General features: G+C 41.1%; 2 protein-coding genes across 7 annotated transcripts in view; one reads left to right on the top strand and one right to left on the bottom strand.

The window, feature by feature from the left end:
- The first annotated feature begins 1 nt into the window (after position 1).
- Positions 2-9,125, top strand: hacd4 (3-hydroxyacyl-CoA dehydratase 4). Of its 6 annotated transcripts, none has more exons than XM_026318529.2 (8): positions 2-4,525; positions 4,626-4,682; positions 5,137-5,197; positions 5,388-5,515; positions 5,606-5,715; positions 5,916-6,022; positions 6,467-6,589; positions 8,988-9,125. In XM_026318529.2, exons 1-8 carry the CDS (start codon positions 4,457-4,459, stop codon positions 9,005-9,007), a joined length of 675 nt encoding a protein of 224 aa, XP_026174314.1. In that variant the 5' UTR covers positions 2-4,456; the 3' UTR covers positions 9,008-9,125. The 6 variants fall into 6 exon arrangements, with proteins under 6 accessions (XP_026174314.1, XP_026174296.1, XP_026174305.1 ...); XM_026318511.2 differs by lacking the exon at positions 8,988-9,125 and adding an exon at positions 7,618-8,617 and having other exon boundaries at positions 1,145-4,525; XM_026318554.1 differs by lacking the exon at positions 8,988-9,125 and adding an exon at positions 7,618-8,617 and having other exon boundaries at positions 4,509-4,525; positions 5,091-5,197.
- The window catches only part of focad (focadhesin), a 30,874-nt gene continuing 24,604 nt past the window's right edge, over positions 7,391-13,660 (bottom strand). Inside the window, exons 38-44 of the mRNA XM_026318453.1 lie at positions 12,996-13,256; positions 12,067-12,156; positions 11,424-11,601; positions 10,999-11,096; positions 8,966-9,217; positions 8,699-8,774; positions 7,391-8,188 (exon numbers count right to left, since the gene is read on the bottom strand). Coding sequence (XP_026174238.1) covers positions 8,115-8,188; positions 8,699-8,774; positions 8,966-9,217; positions 10,999-11,096; positions 11,424-11,601; positions 12,067-12,156; positions 12,996-13,256 — 1,029 coding nt within the window. The 3' untranslated portion in view covers positions 7,391-8,114. The remainder of the gene's footprint in view (positions 8,189-8,698; positions 8,775-8,965; positions 9,218-10,998; positions 11,097-11,423; positions 11,602-12,066; positions 12,157-12,995; positions 13,257-13,660) is intronic.

The raw sequence follows: 13,660 nt of genomic DNA, 5'->3' as shown, positions 1-13,660 counted from the left end.
CCAGGTCAGCGTGACATGAAGCCTAATATCTAAAAAGGACCAGAGATATTACTAACTACTGTCTAGGACACATGGTTCCGAAGCTGAGGTTCGCGGACCAGTTGGGGTCGCTGAGAGTAATAAATATTATAATGCTCACTGTACATGCTTTCTAAAAAAGTTAATGTGTATTATAATCTATGTAATCTATCATTGTCTTGTTGTTCCTTTTAAAAATGTTGTTTCAGTCAAACTGTGTTTTACCTTTTGTTTCTTCTCTATGAATGTTTGAGATCCTCTGTCTGAAAACGCGTGTGCAGGGCATCCTGCAACAGAAATATAAGAATACCACAGGTGCCATGCAAACAAATAGAAATCGATCAAATATTCAGTAAATTAGGTCTAATGGTTGTGTATTGTGACAGGGACCTGACACCTGGGAGTCCAGTCCAATTTCTGCCCCACCAACCAGTCACAGTTCTGTGTAGACGGCTCAGTGCTGTTTTTAAGAATACATATGGAGCTCAAATATAGGCACTACCACAAAATGTGAAAACTGACAGGAGGTAATGTATGTGGAGGGTTTGTGACACCTCAGTCTAAGGCTGGGTGGCACATAAACACCTAAGTGATAACTAGCCAGCAACCACGCATGCCCATTGTGAGTGAGCCCCTGTGCATGTTTAACTGCTAAAGAACTTAAGGCCAGGCTAGGGGCCACCAACCATCAGGGGCTTTTGAAAGTGGCCAGGGCTTTCTAAAGCACACATCCGAATAGCTTAATCTGCTATTTTTCTCCTGGATGAAGGACAGTTTACAAAACAAGTTTTGATAAGTTTTGATAATGGCCATGATCTTGTTAGATTGGTTTTTAGTGAGTTTATCTAGAGCTTTGTGGTGTAATGTAGATCTGTTCTGTGTCACTGCTTGGATACAGCAGCAACAGCAGTTGGTATGTTAAGCTCAGGGTTGTACAGGAGAATCAAAACACCTGTGGGCATAGTGAAGCTTCAAATTCCACATTGTGGAGAATTAAAAAGCACAAAAAACATCTTCAAAGACAAATAGCTTCACATACAACCTTCAGTACCATGGACAGCTCTTCTTTTGTTGTCATTTCACTGCATGGTGGAATCTTTATTTTAAACTGCAGCACACTGTTTCCTCTGAGTGTGTGTGAGTCGATCTCTGCTCAGGTTGACATTGCGTGGAAACATACATTACAGTGTAACCAAACATCTGATAAGAAGGATGAGGATACAGGTTGTCCAGCTCTGACAGGTGAAACAACTCCCATACATAGATGAGCGATGTAGTTGGGCCGGAGTTTATTGTAGGGTGTACTATGCAAATGACTTCAAAATTCTTCAGTTATATCAAAATGTTTTGGTTATGAGGAGCCTTTTTAACATGTTCCATAAGCTTGCTGTAGCTCATATAGTCTAAGGGTGCTTAATCCAATTGAATATTAAATGAGTAGTATGTCATGGTAGTCCATGGGCTCTAACTTCCATCCATCTGTCTGTCAATTATCTATACCTGATTATTCCTATTTAGGGTCATGAGGATCTGCTGGAGCCTATCCCAGCTCTCTCTGGGTGAAAGGCAGGGGTACACCCTGGACAGGTCACCAGTCCATCGAACCCAGGACTTTCTTGCTGTGAGGCAACAGTGCTAATCACCAAGCCACCGTGCTTGGGCTCTTACACCAAATCTTAATTAAGGACAAACTGAAGTCAAAGATGTAAATATTTTGACATATGTTTCAACTATTTTGCTACAAATATTTTCCAGAAAGTGCCATTTGCTTAAAAACAACTATTTTACATATAGGTTAATATCTGGCTTATAAATGCACTATAGGGAAAACGTGCATGCTGAAGACACTTGCAGGCTGCACAAACCAAGAGTCCTTTTGCATTTCTTTAAGATGGTCATTAAAAACCAAAAAGGAAACAATACACATTACATGTAAGGTTTGTAGATATTCTTACTAATATTAGCATAACAAGCCCCTCCCTCATCTTCCATAATGACTTTAACTCAGGAGCGCTTCAAAGCTATAGTCATGTTTTTGTTTGTTGCTTTAACTTTAATAGTCTCACATAATGAAAAGACTAGCAGCTATATAGAGGCCATTAAATATCTAAGAATAGAAGATCCAGGCACGTAAATGACTAATATCACCACTGTAACTTACAGTAGCTAGCGTCAGGCAGTCTAGTCTAATTGAAATGAATAACTGGGCATACTGCTGGTTGGCTCACCATCAGGCTATGAGTGGGTTGTGATATTTGCTGTTGGTAGGCAACAAAAATCTCCCCCGTCACCCCCTGCCAGCAGTTTAATACAGTAGACAGTGAAGGGAAACCAGAGAGGACCCTAAACTTCACTGGCTGAAACTCTGCTCTACTTGTGTCAAACACCAAAGTATCTCATATATGAACAGGAGCTGGCAATATTGTTGAAATGAGTCATACAGATTTTTCATCAGAGACTGATCATAGTGCATGGTTGGTCTTCCAGTAGCAAAAAAGACACATTGCAAAAAGAAAGCTATTAACGGGTTAGCTACTCAACTTTGCCCAGGGGCTCTCAGAAAGGTTAATCTAGCCATGCTACAGTGAATACTTTATGAGAATGAGAACCTATGAATTAAAAACAAATCTGAATTGCATGTTGTGGCTTCCGGACATGAGATAAGTGATTACGTTAAAAACCAAATTGCACACAAGGTGCTGATCAGGAAACATTTGTTATATGTGAGGGAATGAAACCATGAATAGGATAATCAGGTCCTCTGATGGTCTGGCTTCAGTCTGGTTTAAATGTAAACCTCCAGTTTTAATGTCACATGTCAGGTGAAATTCCTGCTGTATTCTGACAATATTACTTGTTCCAAACACTGACTGGTACTGAATTACTGCAATACCAGCTGCACATACAGGATATATTTAGCATAGTATTTTAGTGCGACAGCCTGGTGACTGCAGGTCTTGAGGAGATACAGTTACTTGTGGAGTCTACATTAAAACAGCAGGCGTCAGTCACAGCAACTCACAAGTCAAAAAGGATTAAGAAGGCAACATTAGTGGTTAACAAGTGCACTGAAAAATGCAGCCTTCCTCCTCTTTAACACCCACTACAGTACAGTCCCTGCCACAGCCTGTATTATATCGCCGAAGCAGAAAATAGAAATAAATAAATTCATATCACAGGTCATATGCTTATGTGCTAGGCCATGTTCTGTTTGCACCATGAGTAAATGACAGCAGATACACAAATTGAAGACAATAGTCCTATTTGAGTATCACTACAATCCAGCTGTTTTAGGCGATCTTAGTCGAATGAGCAAAAATTCCACTCTTTTCACATCTGCCTGGTTCATTCTATGGCATACTAAGGGCTGCAGGTATTGAGGACAAAAGAGTTTTACATCTCAACACTTCACAGGAAGAACACAGCAGTGATTAGAAACACTTTCAGACAAGTCTGTTGGTATACTGAGCTCTGAGAAATCATAAATCCCTTGTAAACACCTTCTGTATCTTCTGGGCCAGCAAGCCAGCTAATAGACTCATCCACACACTGTCATTAGTTGCTGATTTTACACAGAGATCAGTTTACTCATTAGGACGAACACTACTCTGGCTGATTTGCCAACATACTGTACACTATATGACCTCTTTGCATTTTAAGCTATGATAACCTTTCTCCAAATAAACTGGCTGACAAATTAGACACAAAATTACATTGGGCATCTTTTTAAGACTGACTGAAGAACTGGCTGAGGCAGAAAGGTCATATGCCGCATGCACCCTAGTGCAGTGTGGCATTTGATACAGAAAACAAGCCTTAATTTCAGGGTAGGATTTGATAGTGCTAACAACTAGCCAAGGCCCTGAGACTGATCTGTTTTCCATCTGTCATTGGCCTTTCGTCAGCACAGAGAGGATGCAGAGATCATAAAAAGGTGGATGTGATAATATTTAATTTGAGCTCGCCTTGATATCTGTACCTTTCTGCTGGTAATAACACAAGACACACCCTGACAGGCTGCTGGATGAGAGGCTGAGAAAACTAAACCTTCTGTCCACCACTGGAGGGCAGAGCATACTGCATTACTGAGGACAAGACTGGCTACAGATGTTATACTCCATGGCTTATTTTTGCCATAGAAACACATTAAAGGCTATTAAAAATATACATACCTTAGAATATTGAAGTAAGTTATAAAAATGCACACTGCAGTACAGAAGGGTACATTGCAAGTGATGACATGTTCCTTCATTATTATAAATACAACAAGACCGTATTCTGCCCAGGGCCCAAAAAGGGTGTGTCCTGTTTCTGTTCCTTCTGACACACAATGTGTGTGTGTGTGTGTGTGTGTACAATGTGTGTGAGTTTCTCTGCTGCTCCCTCTCTCCTGAATCAGCCAGCTCCTAAGTTGCTTTGAGGAGGCTAGAAAAATCCGATGTCCACTTCCTACTCGCTGCAAAGTCAGAGTGTTATAATCGGTCTGAGGAAACACTACAATGAGCAGGTATTGCAGCATTTTTTTTGTTTCCAGCATAGAAAGAGGATAAAGTAGGAGGGAGGTCTCTGTTTACTGCACCTAGAACAATGCTTCTCCACCCACTCAGACAGGAATTATGAACTGCTCCTCTTCTCTGCAACGGAAAGAGCAAAAGAAGGAGAATGTAAGTGACAGTGTCTGAAGGAATGTTCTGTGTTTTCAGGGCTGGTTGAGCAATAACAGGCGAATCATACACAGTATAAGCTTCTTTTACTCTCAGCCTTGCACAGTTAAAGTAATAATGTAAATGTGTTTACAGCAGGTTCTGCTGTCCTTAAGTGGAGAAAAAAAGAATTAGAGCTTCAATAAAGTGGCTCAGTAAAGGATCTTCAGGTTCTGAGAGGGGTTTGCTAGGAAGATATGATATGAAATAAAAGCTCTATTATAATCAGAAGTCTTACATACAAATGAGTGATTACAGAGACAGACTAGAAACAAGTAACAAAAGACAATACTCAAGAAGCACAGCAGTGAAGGCGTCCCCAACCAAATGCCAGTGTTCATGTGGTCTGTGCCCTTCTGTTTCTTCCAGGCTCAGCTTCAGGCTCACCTACATTTTCTGTTATAATCTGTTCCAGTTCTGTGGACACACATGGATACTGGCCAATAACATAGCCAGGTTTCTCACATTTGGCCAAGGTGAGGTTTATCAAAGCATAACAGCAGCATTTCAGAAGAAAATAGCTCAGTGGACACAAAAAGTGATAAATATGATTTTGACTGTGACATCTTCAAAGCTCCACATCATTAGTGAGGAGAATAGGGAGAGGAAAAGCCTCTACCAAGTGCAACATGTTAATGTGCTAAAAGGTGGCTTTCAACTTTGCAGATGCCTTAGCAGACACATTCTACTCTGTTGGGTTTGTGATGAGTCTCTGCCAGCTGCTCTCCATCCTGGAGCTCTTCCACATCGCAGACGGGATTGAGAAAGCCAGGCTCCTTCCTCGCTTTGTGCAAGTGTGTATTACAGCTTCACCTCTTCATGAAATTTCTTTATGAATACCGTTTCCTAACTGAAACTGACTGTGCATACAATGTCTTTCTCAGGTAATGGAGAAGAACCTCCTGCTGATCTTGGTCATCATGTTGGAAGAGATCCAGAGTAAACCAGTTGTTTATGTCCAGTTCTTCCTGTGGAACATTCTGGACCTTTTACGGTGTGCACATTACTTACAGCTTGTCTCATTTCACTTCATTACTTCTTTTAGTGCCATTTGTTGTAGAAGACACTGGCAGCAGCACTTCTACAAATTTTGGACTTCACACTTACAGCTTTCTTTGCCTGGCCAGAGCTGACATAACATTGAACCTTTTAATAACCATGGTGAACATGTTCATGTGTGCTTTTCCATGACAGGTACCCTCATGAGCTGCTGTGTGTTATGCAGACACCCACGATCACCATGATGTGGACTCGCTACACACTCTGGATCCCCTTATACATCCTGTCAGCCATCAATGAAGGTGACACATTTTTCAGTTGTACAGAAACACACACTGAAATGGGCAGTCAGTTATGAAGAGCATGAACCTCGTCACTGTGTCAGAGAGCGTTGTGCGAGGGAAGTAAGCGCACATACAGGAAACGAATTGGCAAAGCACAGCAGATGATAACGTGTCAGGAAGTGTGTGTGGAAAGTGCATTACAGTTGAGTGTGTGTGTGACAGAACACTGCTGTTCAAAGCACAAACACAGTGAAGCTGTAATACAGTAGAAATACACAGGAACATAGAAAACTCCTCACCATGTACCTGTACCAAACACCAGGTCCACCCAAACATCATTTTCTGAGCCCTTCAACAATCTTTAGATCTTCAGTGGGGCTGTGAAGTGCATACAACAAACTAAATTTTCTCCACGTGCTACATTTCTGCTGATCACTACCACTGTTGCTTTATCTTCTTCAGGTGTCACTATATACCAGGCCCTGCCGTACACCGAGCCAGTAGCATCCCACTCTTCCTCACCTGTGTCCACACACACGCTCCTGCCCTCTGTCCTGATGAGCTGCCTGCCCATCCTTGTGCTTGGTAAGTGGAGGCAAATATATTAAATGCAGTGACAACCAACAGTAGCTGCACAAAGAGAACAGGGTGGGTATACACTCTTGTTTGACAACAAACAGCAGGTAGCTCCCCCTAAAGAGTGTTTGTTGCCATACTACTGGTGGTCAGCCAGTGCACCACTTTGCACTAGAATAAAGAGAGTACTGCCACTACAAGGCTTTAATTAGCAAAATAAGAGGTGACAGTGCCATCAGCCTGTACTTTGGCTTAGTGGTAATTAGCAAATGTTAGCATGCTAAAACTCTAAATCAATATATGTGTTAGCATGCTGAGGTTAGCAAGCAGATTAAAGCACAGCTACATTGAAATCCAGCCTCAGAGCTGTTAGCATGGCAGTGGACTCTGCAGGATATTAACAGTACACAACATGTTCATGAGCTGCTGTACAGACAGGATAGCTGCTTCCCCTGCTTCCTGTATTTATTATGTGGACATAAAATGTTTTTTTTTTTTTTGTTTTTTTTTTAAATCTTCTTGTTACATTCTTGAAAACAAAGACAACATGTATATTTTCCAAAAGTTGGTATCAGACCTTAAAACTAACAGGCCCAGCAGTAATACCTGCCACTTAGGTATTATTTAAAACAAAGTAATTGTGTTTGATTGATGAAGAGGTCACTGGTAGTTACTGGGATGTCACACTATAGTCATGTTTGCCCCAGCTCCCTGATCAAAGCCAGAGACCAGCCCTGTGTTCCCATCAGCTGAGCTGCAGCCACACATGCCTCAACATGTAGCAACTTTAAGAAGACAGAGTACAGACAGTTTACTATCAAATCATTTAATACAGGAACATGTAGAAGCAAATCAGGTGTTAAATGTTGGTTTTGCTTTCTAAACAGCAGCTACTATGCTTACAGCTGAGTATAACCTAACATCCTGTCTGCCTGTAAAGAATATTTGCAGACAATTCTGTGTTGCAGCTGTTAAACCTGTGCCAAAGTACAGAAAGACAAAAAGGTTCCTTTCTGACAGTAGTGCTGTGTTTTCAGGAGCCTCTGTAACAGTCTGGCAGCTACTGAAGGAGAGACAACACCACCTGGAGAAATGGAACAAGAAAATGAAAAGGAAATGATGCCTTTATCTAAAGAAGTAGATGTTTGGACAATGTCCTGGAACATCCTGGGACTTGTCTGAAGTCCAGATTTTTCCAATAGATGATGCAGACTTTAAAGATCAGTCTGTTACTTTTTTACATTTAGTGAGTTTGATACATATTTAAGAGAAGATCCTGAGAGAAGAAGCGAAGCCACAAAATCAAATTTGCCACCATATCATTAAACATTTTCTGTTGCACTTGAAATGGAAATACTGTTTGACAGAGCACATTCCTCTCGACTTCCTTGCCATATGTAACTGAAGCAGAGCTACAAAGGCAGTGCAGCTTCCAGTTGAGCTCAGAAATTATGCATCTTGTCAGTCAAAGCTCCTGTATTTATGAAGACCTGTAGGTATTGCCATGGTAACCGTATGTTGTCACCGTTGTGGCCTACCAGCCATAAGCTCTGGTCCAGACAGCTTTCTTCCTGAACTCAGTGGAGGACTTCAGGGCTAACAGGGCAGCTGCAAAAATAACAAGGATGATCACATAAACCACTTTGTGCTCTTTGATCAAATAATGGTTTTTCATTTCTGCCAACTGTGTGTTTGTTCTGGTGAATCCATAGTGTGACCTGCATTTTTGCAAGTGGATGTTTTCGTACACCTTATTAACTTTGTTCTTTAGCAACGTTTAATCCTGCAGTTCACTGTTTATTCTCATAATCTGGATTTAGTCCAATTGAAGCTTCTCAACCAGCTAATGCAGTAAATATTGATCTGTTTCTACATTATAATGTGAGATATCTGCAGGTAATTGCAGGTTCCTGAATCAGACTTTGCATTAAAACAGTTCATCATTTTGATCAGTGATCATATTGCTTAAAAACCAAATGCTATAGTTCATATGCTTCAACTTGTGTTTCTGTTGTGGAATAAAAATGTGAATGAACATTCTTAGTTTGTATAGTTGGAACATTATAACACTGCAGAGAACCAGAAATTTTGGAGATGCAGCACCACAGTTGGACTCACCTTTGGCTGTGCTGACAGTCATAGTTGACAGATGGTGCACAGGAGCTTCTGTGATGCTGAGAAGCCAGTCTACGAACTGACACACAAACACAAACACACAAATTACATGATGACATGAAAAAGGTGTCCCAAAGCTTCAGTTAAAATACATTAAAACAACAATGCCGGTGCATTAACATCTGACCCCAGCTAGGACTGTAAACTCAACACCAAGAAGCTGTACTTGCGCAGGCTACATCCATGTTAGGTGCTGGTAGAAACACTAACCTTTTGTGTCTGGCTGCTCCAGGGCTCTTTGTCCAGAAGTAGAGGCAGGCTGTGGGACAAGCCCAGCAGGCACTGGGGCAGAACATGGTCAGTGAGTGACTCCTCCCCGTACAGACTGTGGGTTAGAACTGAAGGCTTGGAGTCACATTGCCACAGGAACAACTGGGCTCTGATGCCAAGGAGGAGGGGCATGACGTGGTCACCCCAGGAAACTACAGCAGCAGCAAAGACCTGGAACAGGAAGTCTGTGGCCTATAAGAAAATGTAAAGAAATCCACCGTTAGCCTACCGAATCCTATGTATTAAACACTAATTTAGGATTTCTCAACCACTTCAGACCTCAGTTATGTTTAGACTGCTTCTCTCCCATAGATCTCTTTGAATTTACATCAGTAGTTGCTTCATCTAAATCGTCAACATGTCTCTTAGACCCAATCCTGACTAGACTACTTAAAGGCACCCTGCCATTAGTTGGCTCATCTTTATTAGACTTCGTAAATTTATCTCTAGTACCAGTCTACGTACCACAGGATTTTGAGACTGCATTAATCAAACCCCTACTTAAAAGGCCTAGTCTGGATCCAGGAGTCTCAGCTAATTATAGACCAATATCCAACCTACCATTTATTTCTAAAATCCTTGAAAAAGCTGTTGCTAAGCAGCTATCAGACCACTTACACAGGAATGAACTATTTGAAGATTTTCAATCAGGATTTAGAGCACATCATAGTACAGAAACAGCACTGTTAAAAGTTACCAACGATCTTCTCTTAGCCTCAGATAATGGACTTGTTTCTATACTTGTCCTCCTAGACCTTAGTGCAGCATTCGACACCATTGACCACAACATCTTATTACAGAGACTGGAGCATGTGACTGGTATCAGAGGAACAGCGTTAAAATGGTTCCAATCCTATTTATCGGACAGATTCCAGTTTGTTCATGTCCATGATGAACCTTCCACTCGAACAAAAGTTAGTTATGGAGTTCCACAAGGTTCTGTGCTAGGACCGATTCTGTTCACCCTGTACATGCTTGCTTTAGACAGTGTTATTAGGGAAACACTATTAATTACCACTGCTATGCAGATGATACTCAGCTATATCTATCTATGAAACCTGATGACAAACCAGTTAACCAGACTTCAAGCATGTCTAAATGACATGAAGGCCTGGATGACCCGTAACTTTATACTTTTAAATTCAGACAAAACAGAAGTTATTGTATTTGGGCCTAAAATCCTCAGAAACAGCATTTCTAAAAATATAGCTACTCTAGATGGCATAGCCCTGGCCTCCAGCACTACTGTGAAAAATCTTGGAGTTGTGAAAAACCTTGGAGTTATTTTTAACCAGGACATGTCCTTTAACTCACACACAAAACAAATCTCTAGATCTGCCTTTTTTCACTTGCGCAACATTGCCAAAATTAGGAACATCCTGTCTCAAAATGGCTGTCCCAAACTAAGCCCGATTCTGCTGGAGGTTTTTTCTTCCATTAAAGGGAGTTTTTCCTCTCCACTGTCTCAAAATGATGCAGAAAAACTAGTCCATGCATTTACATGCAGTTACCTCAAGGCTAGATTACTGTAACTCATTACTATCAGGATGTCCCAGTATCTCCATAAAAAGCCTCCAGTTAATCAAAAATGCACAGCCAGAGTCCTGACAGGAACTACCAAGAGAGATCATATTTCTTCTATATTAGCTTCTCTTCATTGACTCCCTGTAAAATCCAGAATAGAAAACAAACCTGTTTGCATATTTACCTATGTTAAATGACGTACATGGGGAAACAGGGCCTGCATTTTGAAACCCTTCAGGAATCTGAATGATGCACTGACTGGTTAGCATTTTTAATTTTTGTTGTACATGTTACAATGACAACAAAGATATTCTATTCTAATTACAAGCTAACCCCCCTGAGGAGCCCTTAACTTTAATCTACAGGCTGAAACACAGTGTGAAACATATGGTGAGTCATCCATTCAGGAAATACCAGACACACTCTTCCAGCATGGCTCATCCACATACCAGCTTGGTGTCTTCACATCCGACGGGGGCTGCACCATATGCAACATTTCGAATGTGGCCCATCAGCTCCAGGAGCCACTCCATTCTTTTGGAGACAGCTATGACATAGAGCAATCTGTGTCAACATGTAAACTCAAAAATAGATGATATGACAGAAGAATGCTACATATCTAATATAGTGCATAAACAGAAAAACCCTAGCAAGGATTCAAAAAAATGAGAAGAGGTGCAGAATGTGTTGTTTTCCCAAACAAATCAATCCCTAAAAACTCACTGCACACTGCTCAATAATTGGCATTATTGTTTGAACACTTAATGGATTGTATTTGTATAGTATTTTCTTGAATGTAAGATTAGGGCACATAATGCATAATTCTGCTTTACTGCTCTGATGTGAATGCAGATTGACTCAGTTGTGGCCTGACCTGTGTTTGAGCTGGCAGCCAGGCGACATTGATAGAAGCTCTGCAGCAGGAACCATCCCACTCTGTGCCTCGACCAACCACGAAGCACACCAGCGATGATGTCATTGAGGGCCAGGAGGGGAACTCTGCCCTGAGAGGTCAGGTAGGTCAGGACAAAGCATGCTTTCTCCATCTGGATCTAAACAGAGGCACCATCACAGAAAGCTTCATCAGCACCGCAGGTTATCAGTGGAAGACAGGGCACATTCCAGCTGTCTCACTGGTGAGTCCAACCTGAATAATTCTTTATTGTTCTAATGGGGTTTTGGTCTACATGATTACATAGACTCTAAACAGGCTTGAAGTCCACACGCCATGTCTCTGTGGGTTCTCTGAGTACTCTGGTTTTCTCCCACACCCATAGACATGCAGTTTGGGGTTTGGCTAATTGGTGATTCTAAATTGCTCCTAGGTTTGAATGTGAGTGTGAGTGCTTGTCTGTCTCTATGTGCCATGTGATAGACTGGTGATCTGTCCATGATGTACACTGCCTCGCACATCTCCAGGAAAATACATTTGTTTTCTTTGAAATAGTGAGAACCAGAAGCAGGTTAGCATAACTTTCTGTAAAGTTTGGAATCAGTAAGGAACCATCATACTGTACCTCTTCGACCCGAGTGATTCGGTCTATCTCTGTATCAGACATCTCAGACAGACATTTGGCAATTCCCACATACAAATGCACTTCATCATCCTGAAACAAATAAATTTATAATTTGACTATTACTGTAAAGAGAGTATCTTAGCAATTACAGCTCATACAACAGTATTCTTTTAAAAAAAAGAATAAACTAGAAAAGACTAGATTTACGTGCACTCACCCCAAAATAATGTACATAAACAAATCAACGGTAGAATGTGCTTTGTTTGCATATGAGATTGAAATTTTAGTTTCTAGTATAAGCCCTGTAAAGAGTTGAACTACTTTATAAACAAACAAAATCAAACTGTCAGCAGAAGAGCAGAAGCAGCTGTAATTCAATATAAACCACTACAGAAGCTGGAAGGGCTGTTGACAGTACTTGAGCTGCCAGTTAAAGAGTAAATATGTCAGTGCCAGTTAATGTGTAGAAGCTGAACTGAACTGTTGGAACTGTGAGTGATGAAAGGAGTTGAAGTTCATTTGAAGAGTATCAGATGAAAATGACGTCAGTTGCTGTCATGAAAGCAGCTGAAATGTCTGTTGACAACTAAGAGGATGTTGAACTGTTAGTTGAAGAGATAAAATAGGTGTGGAAGTGTTAATGTGTCAAAGCTGAATGCAGTTGAACCCTCATTAAAAGTCTATGAATTGAAATTGAAATGAATTGAAATGACCACTTGTTGAAGAATGCAGTTGAAATGTGACTAAAGTATTTCAAATAATGCAACTGAAGTTTCAGCTGAAGATGAAGCACCAGACATACAGCAGAAGTATTGCTTCAGTAAGTTACAACCGTTCAAATGTCAAATTTAAGGTATTTCAAGTGCTTGAAATGTCAGTAGAAGAAGCAAAAAAATAATCCATGGGCTAAAAAGTGGTTTCTGTTGTACCTGAATTTGGTTGGGCAGGAGGCTGAAGATCTTCTCAGTGGTGGAGCAGACAATGGTCCAGCAGTTGTTGGGGGGGTTTGGAAGGGCCATGGCCTGAGCAAGGCCCTGCAGTAGGGAGCGGCACAGGGAGAGCCGCTGGGGTCGGAGGTCCTCCTGGAACTGCTGTAGGCCCAGAGTCTCCACGTAGACTTGCAGCTTGTCGTCAGCAACATGCTTCATCCATAGGCCCAGGGTTTCATACAGGTAGGCCCGGGTCTGTGACTGCAGGACAGATCACGAATGTAAAGTTGTCGAAAGGTATCTCTGACTGAGCTCTTGTTTAGATTCTTTTCGTAAATCATAATTTCTCCAATTTTGGGGTGCTTTATCTGAGCAAAAATCTTGTACAAAATGTGTACAAATTTGAGCAATTCTGGAGAAAGAACATGATATTATTTTTCAAAATATATTGTTTGGCAGTGGTACACAATCCCCTTTGAAACTCTTTTGGTAAGTAAGAGACCTGAAACCCCCCAGGAACTGAGGGACAGACAAGAGGATGCAGAGTGGGGGTGAAAAGTCACGAAAGAGACCATTATAAACCCCAATCATTAAGGGGAATATAAGGTCTGTTAATAATAAAATGGACAAGCTAGTGGTGCTGATGAAGGACCAAAGAGTTAACT

Source organism: Mastacembelus armatus, chromosome 18, assembly GCF_900324485.2.
Source record: "Mastacembelus armatus chromosome 18, fMasArm1.2, whole genome shotgun sequence".
NCBI lineage: Eukaryota > Metazoa > Chordata > Actinopteri > Synbranchiformes > Mastacembelidae > Mastacembelus > Mastacembelus armatus.
Note: the sequence above shows the minus strand (reverse complement) of the source record. Positions and strands in the feature narration are given on the sequence as shown.

What these genes read in the sequence shown, in the direction of transcription:
- hacd4 (XM_026318511.2), top strand. Translation starts at nt 4,457, where the DNA reads ATGTCCACTTCCTACTCGCTGCAAAGTCAGAGTGTTATAATCGGTCTG. An exon ending in AAGAGCAAAAGAAGGAGAAT is followed by an intron (nt 4,683 to 5,136) that starts GTAAGTGACAGT and finishes AATCTGTTCCAG; the next exon opens with TTCTGTGGACACACATGGAT. An exon ending in CCTGCCCATCCTTGTGCTTG is followed by an intron (nt 6,590 to 7,617) that starts GTAAGTGGAGGC and finishes CTGTGTTTTCAG; the next exon opens with GAGCCTCTGTAACAGTCTGG.